Genomic DNA, 14,065 nt, shown 5'->3' with positions numbered 1-14,065 from the left:
GGTGAAAATAGTTTGTAAGAAGAGGCAAGAAAATCTTAAACCCTGGGTTTGTATCTCGAAAGGTTTGTATGACAAGGCGTTTGTAAGACGAGGTATCACTGTATATGGTGCAGTGGGTAGAGTGCAGTACTGTAGGCCACTAAAGCTGACTGCTAGATCGGCAGGTCAGCAGTTCAAATCTCATTACCGGCTCAAGGTTGACTCAGCATCCCATCCTTCCGAGGGGGTTAAAATGAGGACCCGGATTCTGGGGGCAATATGCTGGCTCTGTTAAAAAGTGCTATTGTTAACATGTTGTAAGCCGCCCTGAGTTTAAGGAGAAGGGCGGAATTTTTCTTTTAAAAAACCAAGTAAATAAATAAATATGATTACAGTGATCCCCCGGTTATTGCGTCCCCGACCATTGCGAACAGGGTAATTTGCGATTTTTGAACCCGGAAGTCAAAACACCATCTGCGCATGCGTGCCCCTTTTTTCTATGGGCACGCATGCGTAGATGGCGCCCGGCAGATCAGCTGCTGGGCGGCTTCCCTGGGTCTTCCCCCTCTTGCTGGCGGGAGGGCGAGTGGCGGGCATCAGCAAGGAGTTTCCCCACCGCCCACGCAAACTCCTCGCTGCCGCCCGCCCTTCGCCCGCCCACGCTGTTCATTCTCGCCGCTTTCCACCTGAGTCCTGAAGCGAATTCGCTTCAGGATTCAGGTGGAAAGCGGTGAGAGCGAGCGCTAGCGAACGGCTTGTCCGCTGCTCGCTCGCGCGTCCCGCGCCCACGCCGTTCATTCTCGCCGCTTTCCACCTGAGCCCTGAAGCGAATTCGCTTCAGGATTCAGGTGGAAAGCGGCGAGAGCGAGCGCTAGCGAACGGCTTGTCCGCTGCTCGCTCGCGCGTCCCGCGCCCACGCCGTTCATTCTCGCCGCTTTCCACCTGAGCCCTGAAGCGAATTCGCTTCAGGATTCAGGTGGAAAGCGGCGAGAGCGAGCGCTAGCGAACGGCTTGTCCGCTGCTCGCTCGCGCGTCCCGCGCCCACGCCGTTCATTCTCGCCGCTTTCCACCTGAGCCCTGAAGCGAATTCGCTTCAGGATTCAGGTGGAAAGCGGCGAGCGCTAGCGAACGGCTTGTCCGCTGCTCGCTCGCGCGTCCCGCGCCCACGCCATTCATTCTCGCCGCTTTCCACCTGAGCCCTGAAGCGAATTCGCTTCAGGATTCAGGTGGAAAGCGGCGAGAGCGAGCGCTAGCGAACGGCTTGTCCGCTGCTCGCTCGCGCGTCCCGCGCCCACGCCGTTCATTCTCGTTGCTTTCCACCTGAGCCCTGAAGCGAATTCGCTTCAGGATTCAGGTGGAAAGCGGCGAGAGCGAGCGCTAGCGAACGGCTTGTCTGCTGCTCGCTCGCGCGTCCCGCGCCCACGCCGTTCATTCTCGCCGCTTTCCACCTGAGTCCTGAAGCGAATTCGCTTCAGGACTCAGGTGGAAAGCGGCGAGAGCGAGCCGCCTGCCTGCCCGCTAGCGAGGAGCCGAAGATTGGGGGCGGCGCGGCTGTTTTAAAACGGCGCCGCCGGCATGGGGGGCTTCCTAGCAGCCCCCCAAACCCGGGTTGGGGGTCCGGGGGGTGCTGGCAAGCCCCCCATGCCGGCGGCGACGTTTTAAAACAGCCGCACCGCCCCCAATCTTCGGCTCCTCGCTAGCGCTGCGGAAGTAAAAACACCATCTGCACATGCGCAGATGGTGTTTTTACTTCCGCAGCGCTACTTCGCGAAAACCCGCTCGTTGCGGGGGGGTCCTGGAACGGAACCCTCGCAACGAGCGGGGGATCACTGTACTTATATAATAACAGCCCTGGTGGTGCAGTGGTTAAAGTGCAGTATTGAAAGCAGGCTCTGCCCACAAGCAGGAGTTTGATCCTAACAGGGTCAATATTGACTTAGCCTTCCATCCTTCCAAGATCAATGAATGAATGTTTGATGCGTGATGTTTGGATCTGGTTGGTTGGTTTTTAACTATGGGGATTTTTAGCTGTAATTTTATACAATTCTACCATGTGATATTATCTTCTTGTAAGCCGCCTTGAGTCTCAGGAGAAGGGCGGCATAGAAATCAATCAAACAAATAAACAAACCAGTAAAATGAGAGCGCACATTGTGGGCAATATAATGCTTCAATTTTGTGAACTGCCCACAGAGTGCTGTAAAACGCTATGGAGTGGTATATATACACTATCGCTGTTGCTATAAAGGAACCCATTTTCATTTCAAAGTTAATCTTTCAGAGTGGTAAATAAGAGTTTGCCTCCAGGTCATTCCTGTCCGAGCAGTGAAAGTCAGCCAGTTGGGCTAACTTAACTTGAGCAAAACTATCCATAGTGTTACTGTATTGAGAGAGCTACAAACTCTACAAATGACTTTACCTTCTCTTTTATACAGAGGGAAAAATATGCAACCTCTTTCCATTGTCCTCATGTTTCCTTTTCTCTTGCTTCCTTGCAGCTCTGTACTGGTATAATTATGAACTAATGAAAGGTTTGCTGTGTGGGCAGTTCTGCCTTGATGAAGCCACTTTCACGATTAGTTTTGCAGCTGGAGCTGTTTCTGGTTTGGTGAGTTTCAGAGATGTATGGATCTTTGTATAAATGTGAAAACCTGAGATCTATCAGTGATCCAGAAGAAGCTGTAGGCTTTAGATACCGCACTGCTGTAATTCCCACTAGCTCAGTTATCACAACAAATAAAGAGGGTTCCTGGAAGTTGTAGTCTACAAGTTTCCAGCCATTGGCCATGTTGGTCAAACCAGTGGCCAGGCCTATAGATAGACGTGAAGGGCCTTTTTACAGATGGAAATCCATTATACTTAATTTTAATGGATCCTATTAGAGTCTTTGGAGTGGGGCTGCGTACAAATCTAGATTAGATTAGATTTATTGGATTTATATGCCGCCCCTCTCCGCAGACTCGAAATTAATTATTTATTGTTGTTGTTGTTATTATAAGACGGAGTGGCTGTTATTATAAGACGGAGTGGCTGTGGGTTTTGCCTCCCAAGGACAATCCCATCTGTCCGTCCATTACCCTGGGGGGGGAATCATTGACCCCCTCAGAGAGGGTCCGCAACTTGGGCGTCCTCCTCGATCCACAGCTCACATTAGAGAACCACCTCTCAGCTGTGGCGAGGGGGGCGTTTGCCCAGGTTCGCCTGGTGCACCAGTTGCGGCCCTATCTGGACCGGGACTCATTACTCACAGTCACTCATGCCCTCATCACCTCGAGGTTCGACTACTGTAATGCTCTCTACATGGGGCTACCTTTGAAAAGTTTTCGGAAACTTCAGATCGTGCAGAATGCAGCTGCGAGAGCAGTCATGGGCTTACCCAGGTATGCCCATGTTTCACCATCACTCCGCAGTCTGCATTGGCTGCCGATCAGTTTCCGGTCACAATTCAAAGTGTTGGTTATGACCTTTAAAGCCCTTCATGGCACTGGACCAGAATATCTCCGAGACCGCCTTCTGCCGCACGAATCCCAGCGACCAATTCGGTCCCACAGAGTGGGCCTCCTCCGGGTCCCGTCAACTAAACAATGCCGGTTGGCGGGCCCCAGGGGGAGAGCCTTCTCTGTGGCGGCACCGGCCCTCTGGAACCAACTCCCCCCGGAGATCAGAACTGCCCCTACTCTTCCTGCCTTCCGTAAACTCCTCAAAACCCACCTTTGCCATCAGGCATGGGGAAACTAAACATCTCCCCCTGGGCACGTTGAAGTTATATATGGTATGCTTGTATGTGTGTATGTTAGTATAGGGGATTTTCTTAAATTTATAATATTTTAATTAATTGGATTGTATTGGATTGTTTTTCACTTGTTGTGAGCCGCCCCGAGTCTTCGGAGAGGGGCGGCATACAAATCCAAATAATAAATAAACAAATAAATATTATTATTATTATTATCATCATCATCATCATCATCATCATCTTCATTTTCACTGCTAAGCAGCCCAGCCATTTGTGTCTGCACCTAGTTTTATTTAGTAAAATTACTGTCTACAACCATTAGGTTGTGTTAGAGCTTTAAATTTCTGCGCTTGAACTCAATGATCCACGGATCACAGAAACTAATGATCTTACTTTAAAATTATACTATTCATTGAGTGGTGGAAGTCAACTCATCTCAACACTTCTTTCTTTTAAAAACACATGAGGCTGGTTGTTCAACTGAACTCACTAGGAGAAGAAAGTTTCTAAGCTCATCATGGTCTGCTTAACATAGTCCTTTGCATCATATGTTTTTATCAGTTTTCGAAAGGAGTATGTAACTTAAATATTGGCAGTAAACATTTGTCATATACTCTTACCAGAATGACTATACTTTGCCCTCAACTTTCACAGTGTTTTTAAAGTTAATAGAGTACACTATTCTCCATAGTGGGTGGAGCTAACATCCAAGAATGGGATGTCACCATTCCTTTAGCCAATGAGGTATCAGTCCATCTCCCCTCTTTGACTCAGTCCTCAGGCATAATAGGATACAATAAGTCACATCATCTCAGGAATGAGGCCAGGATTCTAGGTCGCCATCTTCTGTCTCTCGGCGGAACACATCTCTGGGATGACCAACGTGGCAATGGATTGGCTCAGCCACACCACCATGGGCCAAGCAGAGTGGAATCTTCATCCCTCCATCTTCCAGCCCTTGGTGAGCTGGTTTGTTCTACCAGCAGTGGACCTATTCGCTGCTCTGGAGAACAAGAATCTGCCCAGATATTTCACACGGTTCATGACCCAGGGTGAGGAGGGTGTGGATGCTCTTCCTTAAGACTGGCCTACTGGCTTACTGCATGCCTTTCCCTTTCCCCATCTTCTCCTTCCCTAGGTCATTAGGAATATCTTGGGCGAGAGGGATGAAGTACTGCTCCTACCCCCGCACTAACCCATGAGGGCCTGGTTTGAGCACCTAAAATCATTGTCCATCTGGAGAATCCCGCCAACAGGATCGTTGCTCAGCCAGGTGTCATTGGTCTATCTGGATCCCCAGTGGTTCCAACTGACCGCCTGGCCCTTGCGCGGGGCACTCTAAGGCGCCTCAATGTGTCTGATAGTGTCATTCGGACCATCCAGGCCTCCAGAAGGACGTAATAATTTATCTCTGGATTTGTCTATTGGCGAAATGCTTCTTTTCTTGCAGCATGGCTGAACAAGGGGCTTTCACCCACGATGATTCGGTGACAGGTAGCTGTACTAATTTTGTCCTGCAACTCTATGGCACCCTTGTTGCAACATCCCCTCTTCCACAAGTTCATTAAAGGGGCTGTAAACCTGTACCCACCTGTCATTCATAGGTACCTGACTTGGGACCTTTCAAAGGTACTCCTTTCCCTGATAGAGTCTTTGCACAAGCCCATAAGAATCATGAGAGCCTACCGATGGGACGGCGCCCTCAACTTGCAGTGCAAAAATGATGACAGTATGGTCCATGCAAGAGTCCATTGAAGAGATCTGCCAGGAGGCCACCTGGGTTTCCTCAACTCCTTTTATCCACCGCTACAAATTAAATGTTTTTGCATCGGCGGAGATCGCAGAGTTCTGCAATATGTAGTGCAACAAACTGGGGAAGCCAGCCAGATTTAGACCTCCTAATCCACTATGGAGAAGAGGCATCGGTCCTACCTGATATGCCTCTTCTCGTAGGATGGAATCCAATCCTGCCCAAAGTTCGTCTGGTCTGGCGTTTGGGACATCAAATTGTATCTTCTAGTTTATGTGTTGACCTAAGGAGCTAACACAAAGCCTGTCCATTGGTCTTCTTCAAAAAGGAGTGGAAATAGAGGAAGAAGATTCAATTTGACGAACTCAGTCCGCATTGACTGAAGGAATGGTGCCATCCCATTATTGAATGTTAGCTCCACCCTACAAGAAGAGGTGTATCATGGCTTAGGACCAGGTTACGTATGGAACCATCTTCTGCCTCACGTATTCCAGCGGCCGGTCAGATCCCACAGAGTTGATCATCTTCAGTTCCCATCAGCTAAGCAATGCCGGCTGGCAGGACCTAGGGGAAGGGCCTTCTCTATGGCTGCCCCTGCCTTCTGGAATCAACTCTGTTCAGAGATCCGTACTACCCCCACCCTCCCGGCCTTTCGCAAGGCTTTAAAATCTTATCTCTAATGGCAGGCTTGGGGGCCGCTGAGCTTACATCTTGCTCCAGTCATGGATGTGATTATATGATGGTTGTTGAATGAATGCCTTTTATACTATTTGGGTTTAAACTATTAGTTTAGTCTTAGGTTGGGCTTCATTCATTTTATTGTATTGTATTTTATTCCTTTGTTGGAAGCCGCTCTGAGTCTGTGGAGAAGGGTGGCATAGAAATACAAACAAACCAATCAATCAATCAATCAATCAAGTGGGACCAACACCCTTTTTCAGCAATAAATAGTATTCAAATTAAGAATCTGAGATGAAAGATTCTATATAGAAAATTGCTTTCATCCCATGTAAGTGTTGTACAGATAGTGGCTAACAGAACATCCTCCCCTGTTCTCCAGGTGGCTGCTACTTTGACTTTGCCCTTTGATGTTGTAAAGACCCAGCGACAGATTGAGCTAGGAAACATGGAGACACTCCAAGGTAAGAAATGAGCATCTGCCAAGGATAATGGGTAATTGCTGAACACTAGGAAACTCCTTTGAACATATACAGTGATACCTCTACTTAAGAACTTAATTTGTTCCATGACCAGGTTCTTAAGTAGAAGCAATTTTTCCCATAGGAATCAATGTAAAAGCAAATAATGTGTGCAAACCAATTAGGGAAGAAATAAAAGCTCGGGATTTGGGGGGGGAGAGGAGGAGGAAGAAGAGGAGGAGAACAGTCGCTGCTGAAGGAAGAAGTTGAGGTGAGGGGAATAAAAAAAATCCAAAACTTTAAGACTTAAAAAACAAAACAAAAAGAGGAACTCTAGGCGGCCAGGAGGAGCACACGCTTCCCATACACCCGGCGCGCGGCTGCCTCCCATACATTGAGCCAGAGAGAGAAACCCAGCGGGAATGGCAGGAAACTGGCCGGGCCTTTGTACTGCTCTCAAATTTCCTGGGAAATTTTTCCTGGCTCGGGTTCTAAAGTAGAAAAGGCAAGAGGCAAAAAAATCTTGAACACCTGGTTCTTATCTAGAAAAGTTCTTAAGTGGAGGCGTTTTTAATAAAGGTACCACTGTATTCTTTTTTTACTTTTAAAAAAATATCTTTATTGAATGTTTACATTTAAAACAACAGAAACAAAGACAAAAAACATACAAACAAAAACATAAGATACAAAAGCATAGGACTTTATAATACAGTGGAACCCCGACATAAGAGCTGCTCTACTTAAGAGCAACTCGAGATAAGAGCTGGGAGGGGAGAGATATTTTTGTTCTACTTACAAGCCCAAATTCGAGATACAAGCGCCAAGGAGCTGTCTCCTGAAGCCAAACGCTAACTTCCGCGTTCGGCTTCAGGAGACAGCTGCGAAGCAGTGCGCGTGTTTTAAAAGGTTGCAGCCGGCCTGGGGGGCTCGGGGGGATGCTTGCAGCTTTCTTTCTTGCTCTTTTTCTTTCTCTCTTTTACCTTCCCTTCCTCTATTTCTTCTTTTCTTTCTCCTTCCCACCTTCTTCCCTCCCTCCCTCCCTTCACTCATTCCTCTCTTACTCTCCCCTTTCATAAGTTTCCTTGCTTCCTTCCTCTGTTCCTGTCCCTTCCCCCTTTCTTTCTTTCTTTCTTTCTTTCTTTCTTGCTCTTTTTCTTTCTCTCTTTTACCTTCCCTTCCTCTATTTCTTCTTTTCTTTCTCCTTCCCACCTTCTTCCCTCCCTCCCTCCCTTCACTCATTCCTCTCTTACTCTCCCCTTTCATAAGTTTCCTTGCTTCCTTCCTCTGTTCCTGTCCCTTCCCTCTTTCCTTCCTTCCTTCCCACCCTCCGTCCATTCATTCACCCATTCCTCTCTTGATCGCTTAAAGCCGGTCCCTGGTGCAAAAAGGGTTGGGGACCAGGATTGGGTGGCAGAGAAGTTGAACATATGTAAATTTAAAAGTTTAAGAAAGTTTACAAGTTAAGTGAAAGAAACTTCATTATTCATTTATATGTACATGTACATTTCTTCATTAAAAACATGTCTTTCTGCATAATTTAGACTAACTTTGTGAGTTTTTTGAGGGCTGGAACCAATTAAAATTATTTACATTAATTCCTATGGGGAAAAGTCGTTCGAGATAAGAGCTGCTCGACTTAAGAGCCCAGGTCCGGAACGAATTAAACTCGTATCTCGAGGTACCACTGTATATAGACTACTTTGGTATCAGAACTTAAGCATCTCACAATTAACATATAGAAACATAGAAGACTGACGGCAGAAAAAGACCTCATGATCCATCTAGTCTGCCCTTGTACAATTTTTTGTATTTTATATGCCAGCTATTCTGCTGAACCTTGTTCCTTACAGCCTATCTATATTTTATTTATTTTGAAATAAAATTGAACATATATTCTTATACTTGAGTTAATAATAAGAGGAGAAAAGCATTGAATTTAAAAGCTATAAGAAAAAAAGAAGATACAGAATGGTGAATTGAAGAGGCAATTCTACTCATTGGCAATAAAAATCATTTTAACTTTTGACAAGAGAGTTTACCTCTGGTTCTTATTCATATGTGAAAAGCTGCAGATAAGAACCAATCAAATTCTATGATATTCAAGTTTGATTTTTCACAATTATCTTGGCCAAGTGTATAATTTCCAGAAGGGATATTACTGCTGGTCCAGTAGGTACACAGTTTCCTATTTGACAGAGTTTGTTTGAAGTTTTGCCTCTCCCAGACTCCCAGTAGTGTTTCTCTAAATTATTTGCATGGTGTTCCGCAGCATCTAATTGGAGGAACATTTTAGCAGCAAACTGGTCTGCGCTGGTGAGGAAAAAGGCATATTTGGCTTAATTGTAATAAAAATAATTTCATTAATAAGTTATGTCTGTGCTAAAGAAGCTATGGGGTGAATTGAAAATAAAGAGATATGTCATTGGGTGCATGCCCTGTATAGAAATACTGTTTTGTAAATTAGAGTGAATGGTTGCATGATTAATGCTACCAAATTATGATACACTCTGTATGGGGAACATTGATACAGAGGACAAATTTTCCAGGGAGGAAAAAAAAGAATTCTCTTATAGTGCACTCACACTCATGTGTACATTATTATGTGTAACCTAACTTATGAAACTCATATATGAATATAGGCCTGCAAATATGAAAATTTAATATAACATTCTGTATAGTAGTTGATCTGTTTACTACTACTTATTTTCTTCTTGCTCAGTTACCACTCCCAAATCCTCATCGACTTGGCTGCTTATGCAGAAGATTTGGGCAGACTCTGGCACACGAGGGCTCTTTACAGGTGACATTATCTTATTTTATACTAAAATAAAAAGCCATGGAGCTAGCCGTTCCAGGGGAAGGAGGTATCACTGCTTAATAACGATCCCTTCTTCCGGCTCCATGAGCTCAACCCAAGGTACTGGTGACGAGTGTAACTCTGACCCTGGGCTCAGGTTGTTGCTACTCAATGCCAGGTCGGTGGTAAATAAAGCTCTCCTCATCCAGGATTTGATCCTGGATGAGGAGGCCAACCTGGCATGTGTGACTGAAACCTGGCTGGGCCCAGAGGGAGGAGTTCCTCTCTCTGAAATTGGCCCAGCCAGGTTTCAGGTATGGCATCAGCCTCGATCCCAGGGAAGGGAGGGAGAAGTGGCTATTATAGCCAGAGAGAGCCTTAGCCTACGTAGACTCGTTGCTCCACAGATTGCGGGTTGAGTGTCCCTCCTGGTGAAGTTGGACTTAGGTGTTCAGGTGGGCTTGTTGCTCACGTACCTGCCTCCCAGCTGCATGTCACCAGCTTACATTAGAGAACCATCTTTCAGTTGTGGCGAGGGGGGCGTTTGCCCAGGTTCGCCTGGTGCACCAGTTGCGGCCCTATCTGGACCGGGAGTCACTGCTCACAGTCATTCATGCCCTCATCACCTGGAAGTTCGACTACTGTAACGCTCTCTACATGGGGCTACCTTTGAAGAGTGTTTGAAAACTTCAGATCATGCAGAATGCAGCTGCAAGAGCGATCATGGGCTTCCCTAGGCATGCCCATGTTTCACCACCACTCCGCAGTCTGCATTGGTTGCCGATCAGTTTTCAGTCACAATTCAAAGTGTTGGTTATGACCTATAAAGCCCTTCATGGCATTGCACCCAGAATATCTCCGGCGCCGCCTTCTGCTGCACGAATCCCAGCAACCAGTTAGGTCCCACAGAGTTGGCCTTCTCCGGGTCCCGTCGACTAAACAATGTCGTTTGGCGGGACCCAGGGAAAGAGCCTTCTCTGTGGCAGCCCCGACCCTCTGGAACCAGCTCCCCCCGGAGATTAGGATTGCCCCCTCCCTCCTTGCCTTTGGTAAACTTCTTAAAACCCATCTCTGTCGTCAGGCACGGGGGGACTGAGACATCTTCTCCAGGCCTATATACTTTATGTATTGTATGTTGTGTGTATGTCTTTTTAAATTATGGGTTTTTAGATGTTTAAATATTAGATTTGTATTGTACATTGTTTTTTTACTATTGCTGTGGGCCGCCTCGAGTCTACGGAGAGGGGCGGCATACAAATTTTATAAATAAATAAATAAATAAAATAAAATCTCTAATCTTTGGGCACGATGGGATTATTGGTGTTGAAAATTAAGGATAGCTTTGCAATTGACAAGATGTATTTACTTGTCCTCTTTCTTTCTCCCTGCCCTGTACTTTCCTTCCAAAATTCATATAGGTTTTCTGCCTCGTGTTATCAAAGTGGCTCCAGCCTGTGCTATCATGATCAGCACATATGAATTTGGCAAGACCTTCTTCCAGAAAATGAACCAGGATCGGCAGCTAAGTAATCTATGAAGCCTATAAACAGAGCTTTGGATGGAAGCCTCCAGATGGACCAAAGAAATACTGATGGCAAGAGAAAGGACACATTTTGGTAGATGCAAGAAAAAAAGAAACGAAAACCCAATTTGTGAATAGAGTTGGATATAAAAGTGGATCCAGATGTGAATAATATTAATCAAGACGAAGACCCCATAACCAATAAATCTCTTGCTTGCTTTCCTTATAGGATTTCTCATTCATCAGGCAAATTCCAGGTGCCTTTAGCTAGCTTCTGGTCTCCTGCCTTTCTCTTTTTCCTGGTAGACAACTAAGTCTCTTGGCTTTAAACCCTCTCCTCTTTAGATAACTGTGAAGATTGGATGCTGTAACCTTTGGCTCATTTGAAGAGGAGATGCTCCAGAATATATTGTGTTTAAACCAATTGCATAGTATGATCCTGGAGTGTTGGAAAAGGGAAAAGGGGGGGGAGAAGACAGCCTAGCATTGCCATGCCCACTGCTTCATTACTATTATTATTATTATTATTATTATGTTTAGTAGGCCTTCAGAGAGTAAAGGTTGCTGGTAAACAGCAGGTGTTTTAATCTGTATCTTAATTTTCAAAGGCTCTATTGGCCTGCATGCTTCTTTTTTACTTGACTTTTCCTGTGCACGACAAACATAGTTGTCTGAAGTTGCAATCCTATGCTGGACTTCCGCAGCTTTGAATAGAAACACTGATTTTGAACACTCAGGTTTTGCCCAGCACTTCCCTTCACACCATCACATTTTGAACTCTGAAATCTTCACCCTATGTAGCATGAATGAAAATGAATTAGATACCTGTTCTCTGTTTCAATATTTACTATATTGAAGGAAAGCTGAGAATAGCCAGCCAAGGTTTGCTTTGATGCCAGATATCTTATGTAGCATCATTAGCAGTTGATAGTCTTGTCCCTTCTATGTTGTTAATTTATGTGCCTGTATTTGTGGAGGGGAAAATAGCTGAGCTTTTTATTTCTTGAATAAAATTCATTTTTTAGCAAAACAACAGTACATATTACTTGACTGTTGATGTGTCTTTTTGTTGAGTTTTTCTTTAATTTCATCCTCATCAGGTACCCTTACATTTTATTATAAAACTCAAATCACTGTTTGAGATCTCAGATCTTTTTACCATGCTCTTGGAATTTAGGAAGAATACTGAAGAGCATCATTTTCTGATATTACCTGAAATCTTGGAATGACACAGTGAAAAATACACACGCTAAGTTTAAAGAATAAAATACATTGTTGGAATTGATGTATAAATACAATAAAACTACAAATAGTTTGATAGGATGTAGAGAAACTTAGTGAATCATTTTGAAATAATCAAATGTAATGAAAATTTAATTTAATTTATTAAATTTATAGGCCGCCCAACTCCTTCCGGACTCTGAGTGGCGTACAACAATTAAAAAACAATATAAAAACAGTTAAAACCCCAAGAATAAAAATATTCATATCTCCTTGACTGGAGATAGATGGTATTGTTCAACAGTCCCAGGCCTGTCGGCAAAGCCAGATTTTCACAGCCTTCCAGAAGGCCAGAAGGGTAGGGGCATTGTGGACTTCTGGGGGCAACTGGTTTCAGAGAGCCAGAGTCCCCACAGAAAAGGCCCTCCCACATGGTCCCGCCAATTGTCATTTTGGCCGATGGGATCCAGAAAAGGTCAACCCTCTGGACCCTGATTGGTTGCTGGAAGGTATGTGGCAGAAGACAGTAGATTGGCCCTAAGCCAGGTAGGTGTTAATCAACACCTTAAATTGTGTCCAGAGACCGATTGGAAACCAGTGCATTTCGCGGAGTGTTGCTGTTATGTGGGTTTCCCTAGATACACTCAACAGCTCATGCAGCTGCATTCTGGACTAATTGTAGTCTCTGAATGCTTTTTAAGGGTAACCCATATAGAGCACATTGCAATAGTTGAGCCGCGAGGTAATAAGGGCATGAGTGACTCTGAAGAGACTCGCGATCCAAATAGTGCCACAACTGGTGCACTAGGTGAACCTGTACAAAGGTTCCCCTAGCCACAGCTGAGATAGGTTGTTCCAATCTCAGCTGAGGATCTAGGAGGACCCCCAGATTGCAGATCCGTTCTGTGGGGTTAATATTTTCTCCATTAGAGCCAAGGAGGGACAGATGGAACAGTCCTTCAGAGGCAATGCCCAGAGCCACTCAGTCTTGTATGGGTTGAGCTTGAGGTGATAACTCCTATCCAGACCCTCACAGCCTCTAGGCACCACCATATCACCTCCACCACTTCACTGAATTAACAACAGGGTGGTGATTAAAGCTGGGTATAGTCGGCATACTGCTAAAACCTCATCCCATGCCTTTGGATGATCTCATCCAGCGGTTTCATCTAGATGTTAAATAGGAGGGAGCAAGAGGACCTGCCTCTGAGGCACCCCATAAAGGAGGGGCCTAGGGTCGACCTCTGTCCCCCCACCAAAACTGACTGACCAGCCAGAGAGATAGGAGCCACACCACAACACAGTGCCTCCCATTCCCAACCCTTAAGTCGTCATAGAAATTTACCATGGTCAATGGTATCAAAAGCTGCTGAGAGGTCAAGGAACCCCAGGATAGAAGAATTCCCCCTATCTTGGGCTTGCCGGAGATCATCAGCATGACCAAAGCAGTTTCAGTGCTGTAGCTGGGCCTGAAACCCATCTGATAATGGTCTAGATAATCAGCTTCATCCAAAGGATTAAAAAAACAAGTGGAGGAGCTCATCGTTCCCATGGCCTTGTCCACCGTCAGGTGTTACAGGTTCAAGTCCATTCCACACAATAGAACTAAGACTTGCTCCTATCATCTCAGTCAAGATTGCCCAGTCAGAGAACCCTTGAAGTAATCTAGGGTTGTATTTACATCATAATTTACAAAATTAATGTTACCATTTTTTATCATCCTTTGTAACCCATAGATTAAAATTTTATTTTGGGGTGTGCAGGGGGGAGGGGGGTTGGAATGGAGGGAGTAGTTCAAGGTGGCTGGGGGAGCCAAGGGCAAAGGATAGAGCCCCCATCTGATGAGTGTGCAAACAAGCAAATTGGGGTGCAGATATGACCCCCGGCTTGATGTGAATAGGATATTCTACCTGTCAGGAAGAAG

At 45.4% G+C, this 14,065-nt stretch overlaps 1 protein-coding gene across 2 annotated transcripts in view; it reads left to right on the top strand.

The window, feature by feature from the left end:
• SLC25A39 (solute carrier family 25 member 39) overlaps positions 1-11,950 on the top strand; it is a 46,592-nt gene extending 34,642 nt beyond the window's left edge. For both annotated transcript variants that reach the window (XM_070729814.1, XM_070729813.1), the window contains 4 exons: positions 2,478-2,587; positions 6,523-6,604; positions 9,321-9,401; positions 10,817-11,950. In XM_070729814.1, the coding sequence (XP_070585915.1) occupies positions 2,478-2,587; positions 6,523-6,604; positions 9,321-9,401; positions 10,817-10,935 (392 nt within the window). In that variant the 3' untranslated portion in view covers positions 10,936-11,950. The remainder of the gene's footprint in view (positions 1-2,477; positions 2,588-6,522; positions 6,605-9,320; positions 9,402-10,816) is intronic.
• Positions 11,951-14,065: the final 2,115 nt, after the last annotated feature.

The sequence above is a fragment of the Erythrolamprus reginae genome, chromosome Z (genome assembly GCF_031021105.1).
Source record: "Erythrolamprus reginae isolate rEryReg1 chromosome Z, rEryReg1.hap1, whole genome shotgun sequence".
NCBI classification, from domain to species: domain Eukaryota; kingdom Metazoa; phylum Chordata; class Lepidosauria; order Squamata; family Dipsadidae; genus Erythrolamprus; species Erythrolamprus reginae.
The sequence above is the reverse complement of the archived record's forward strand: the minus strand, read 5'-3'. Positions and strand labels throughout refer to the sequence as shown.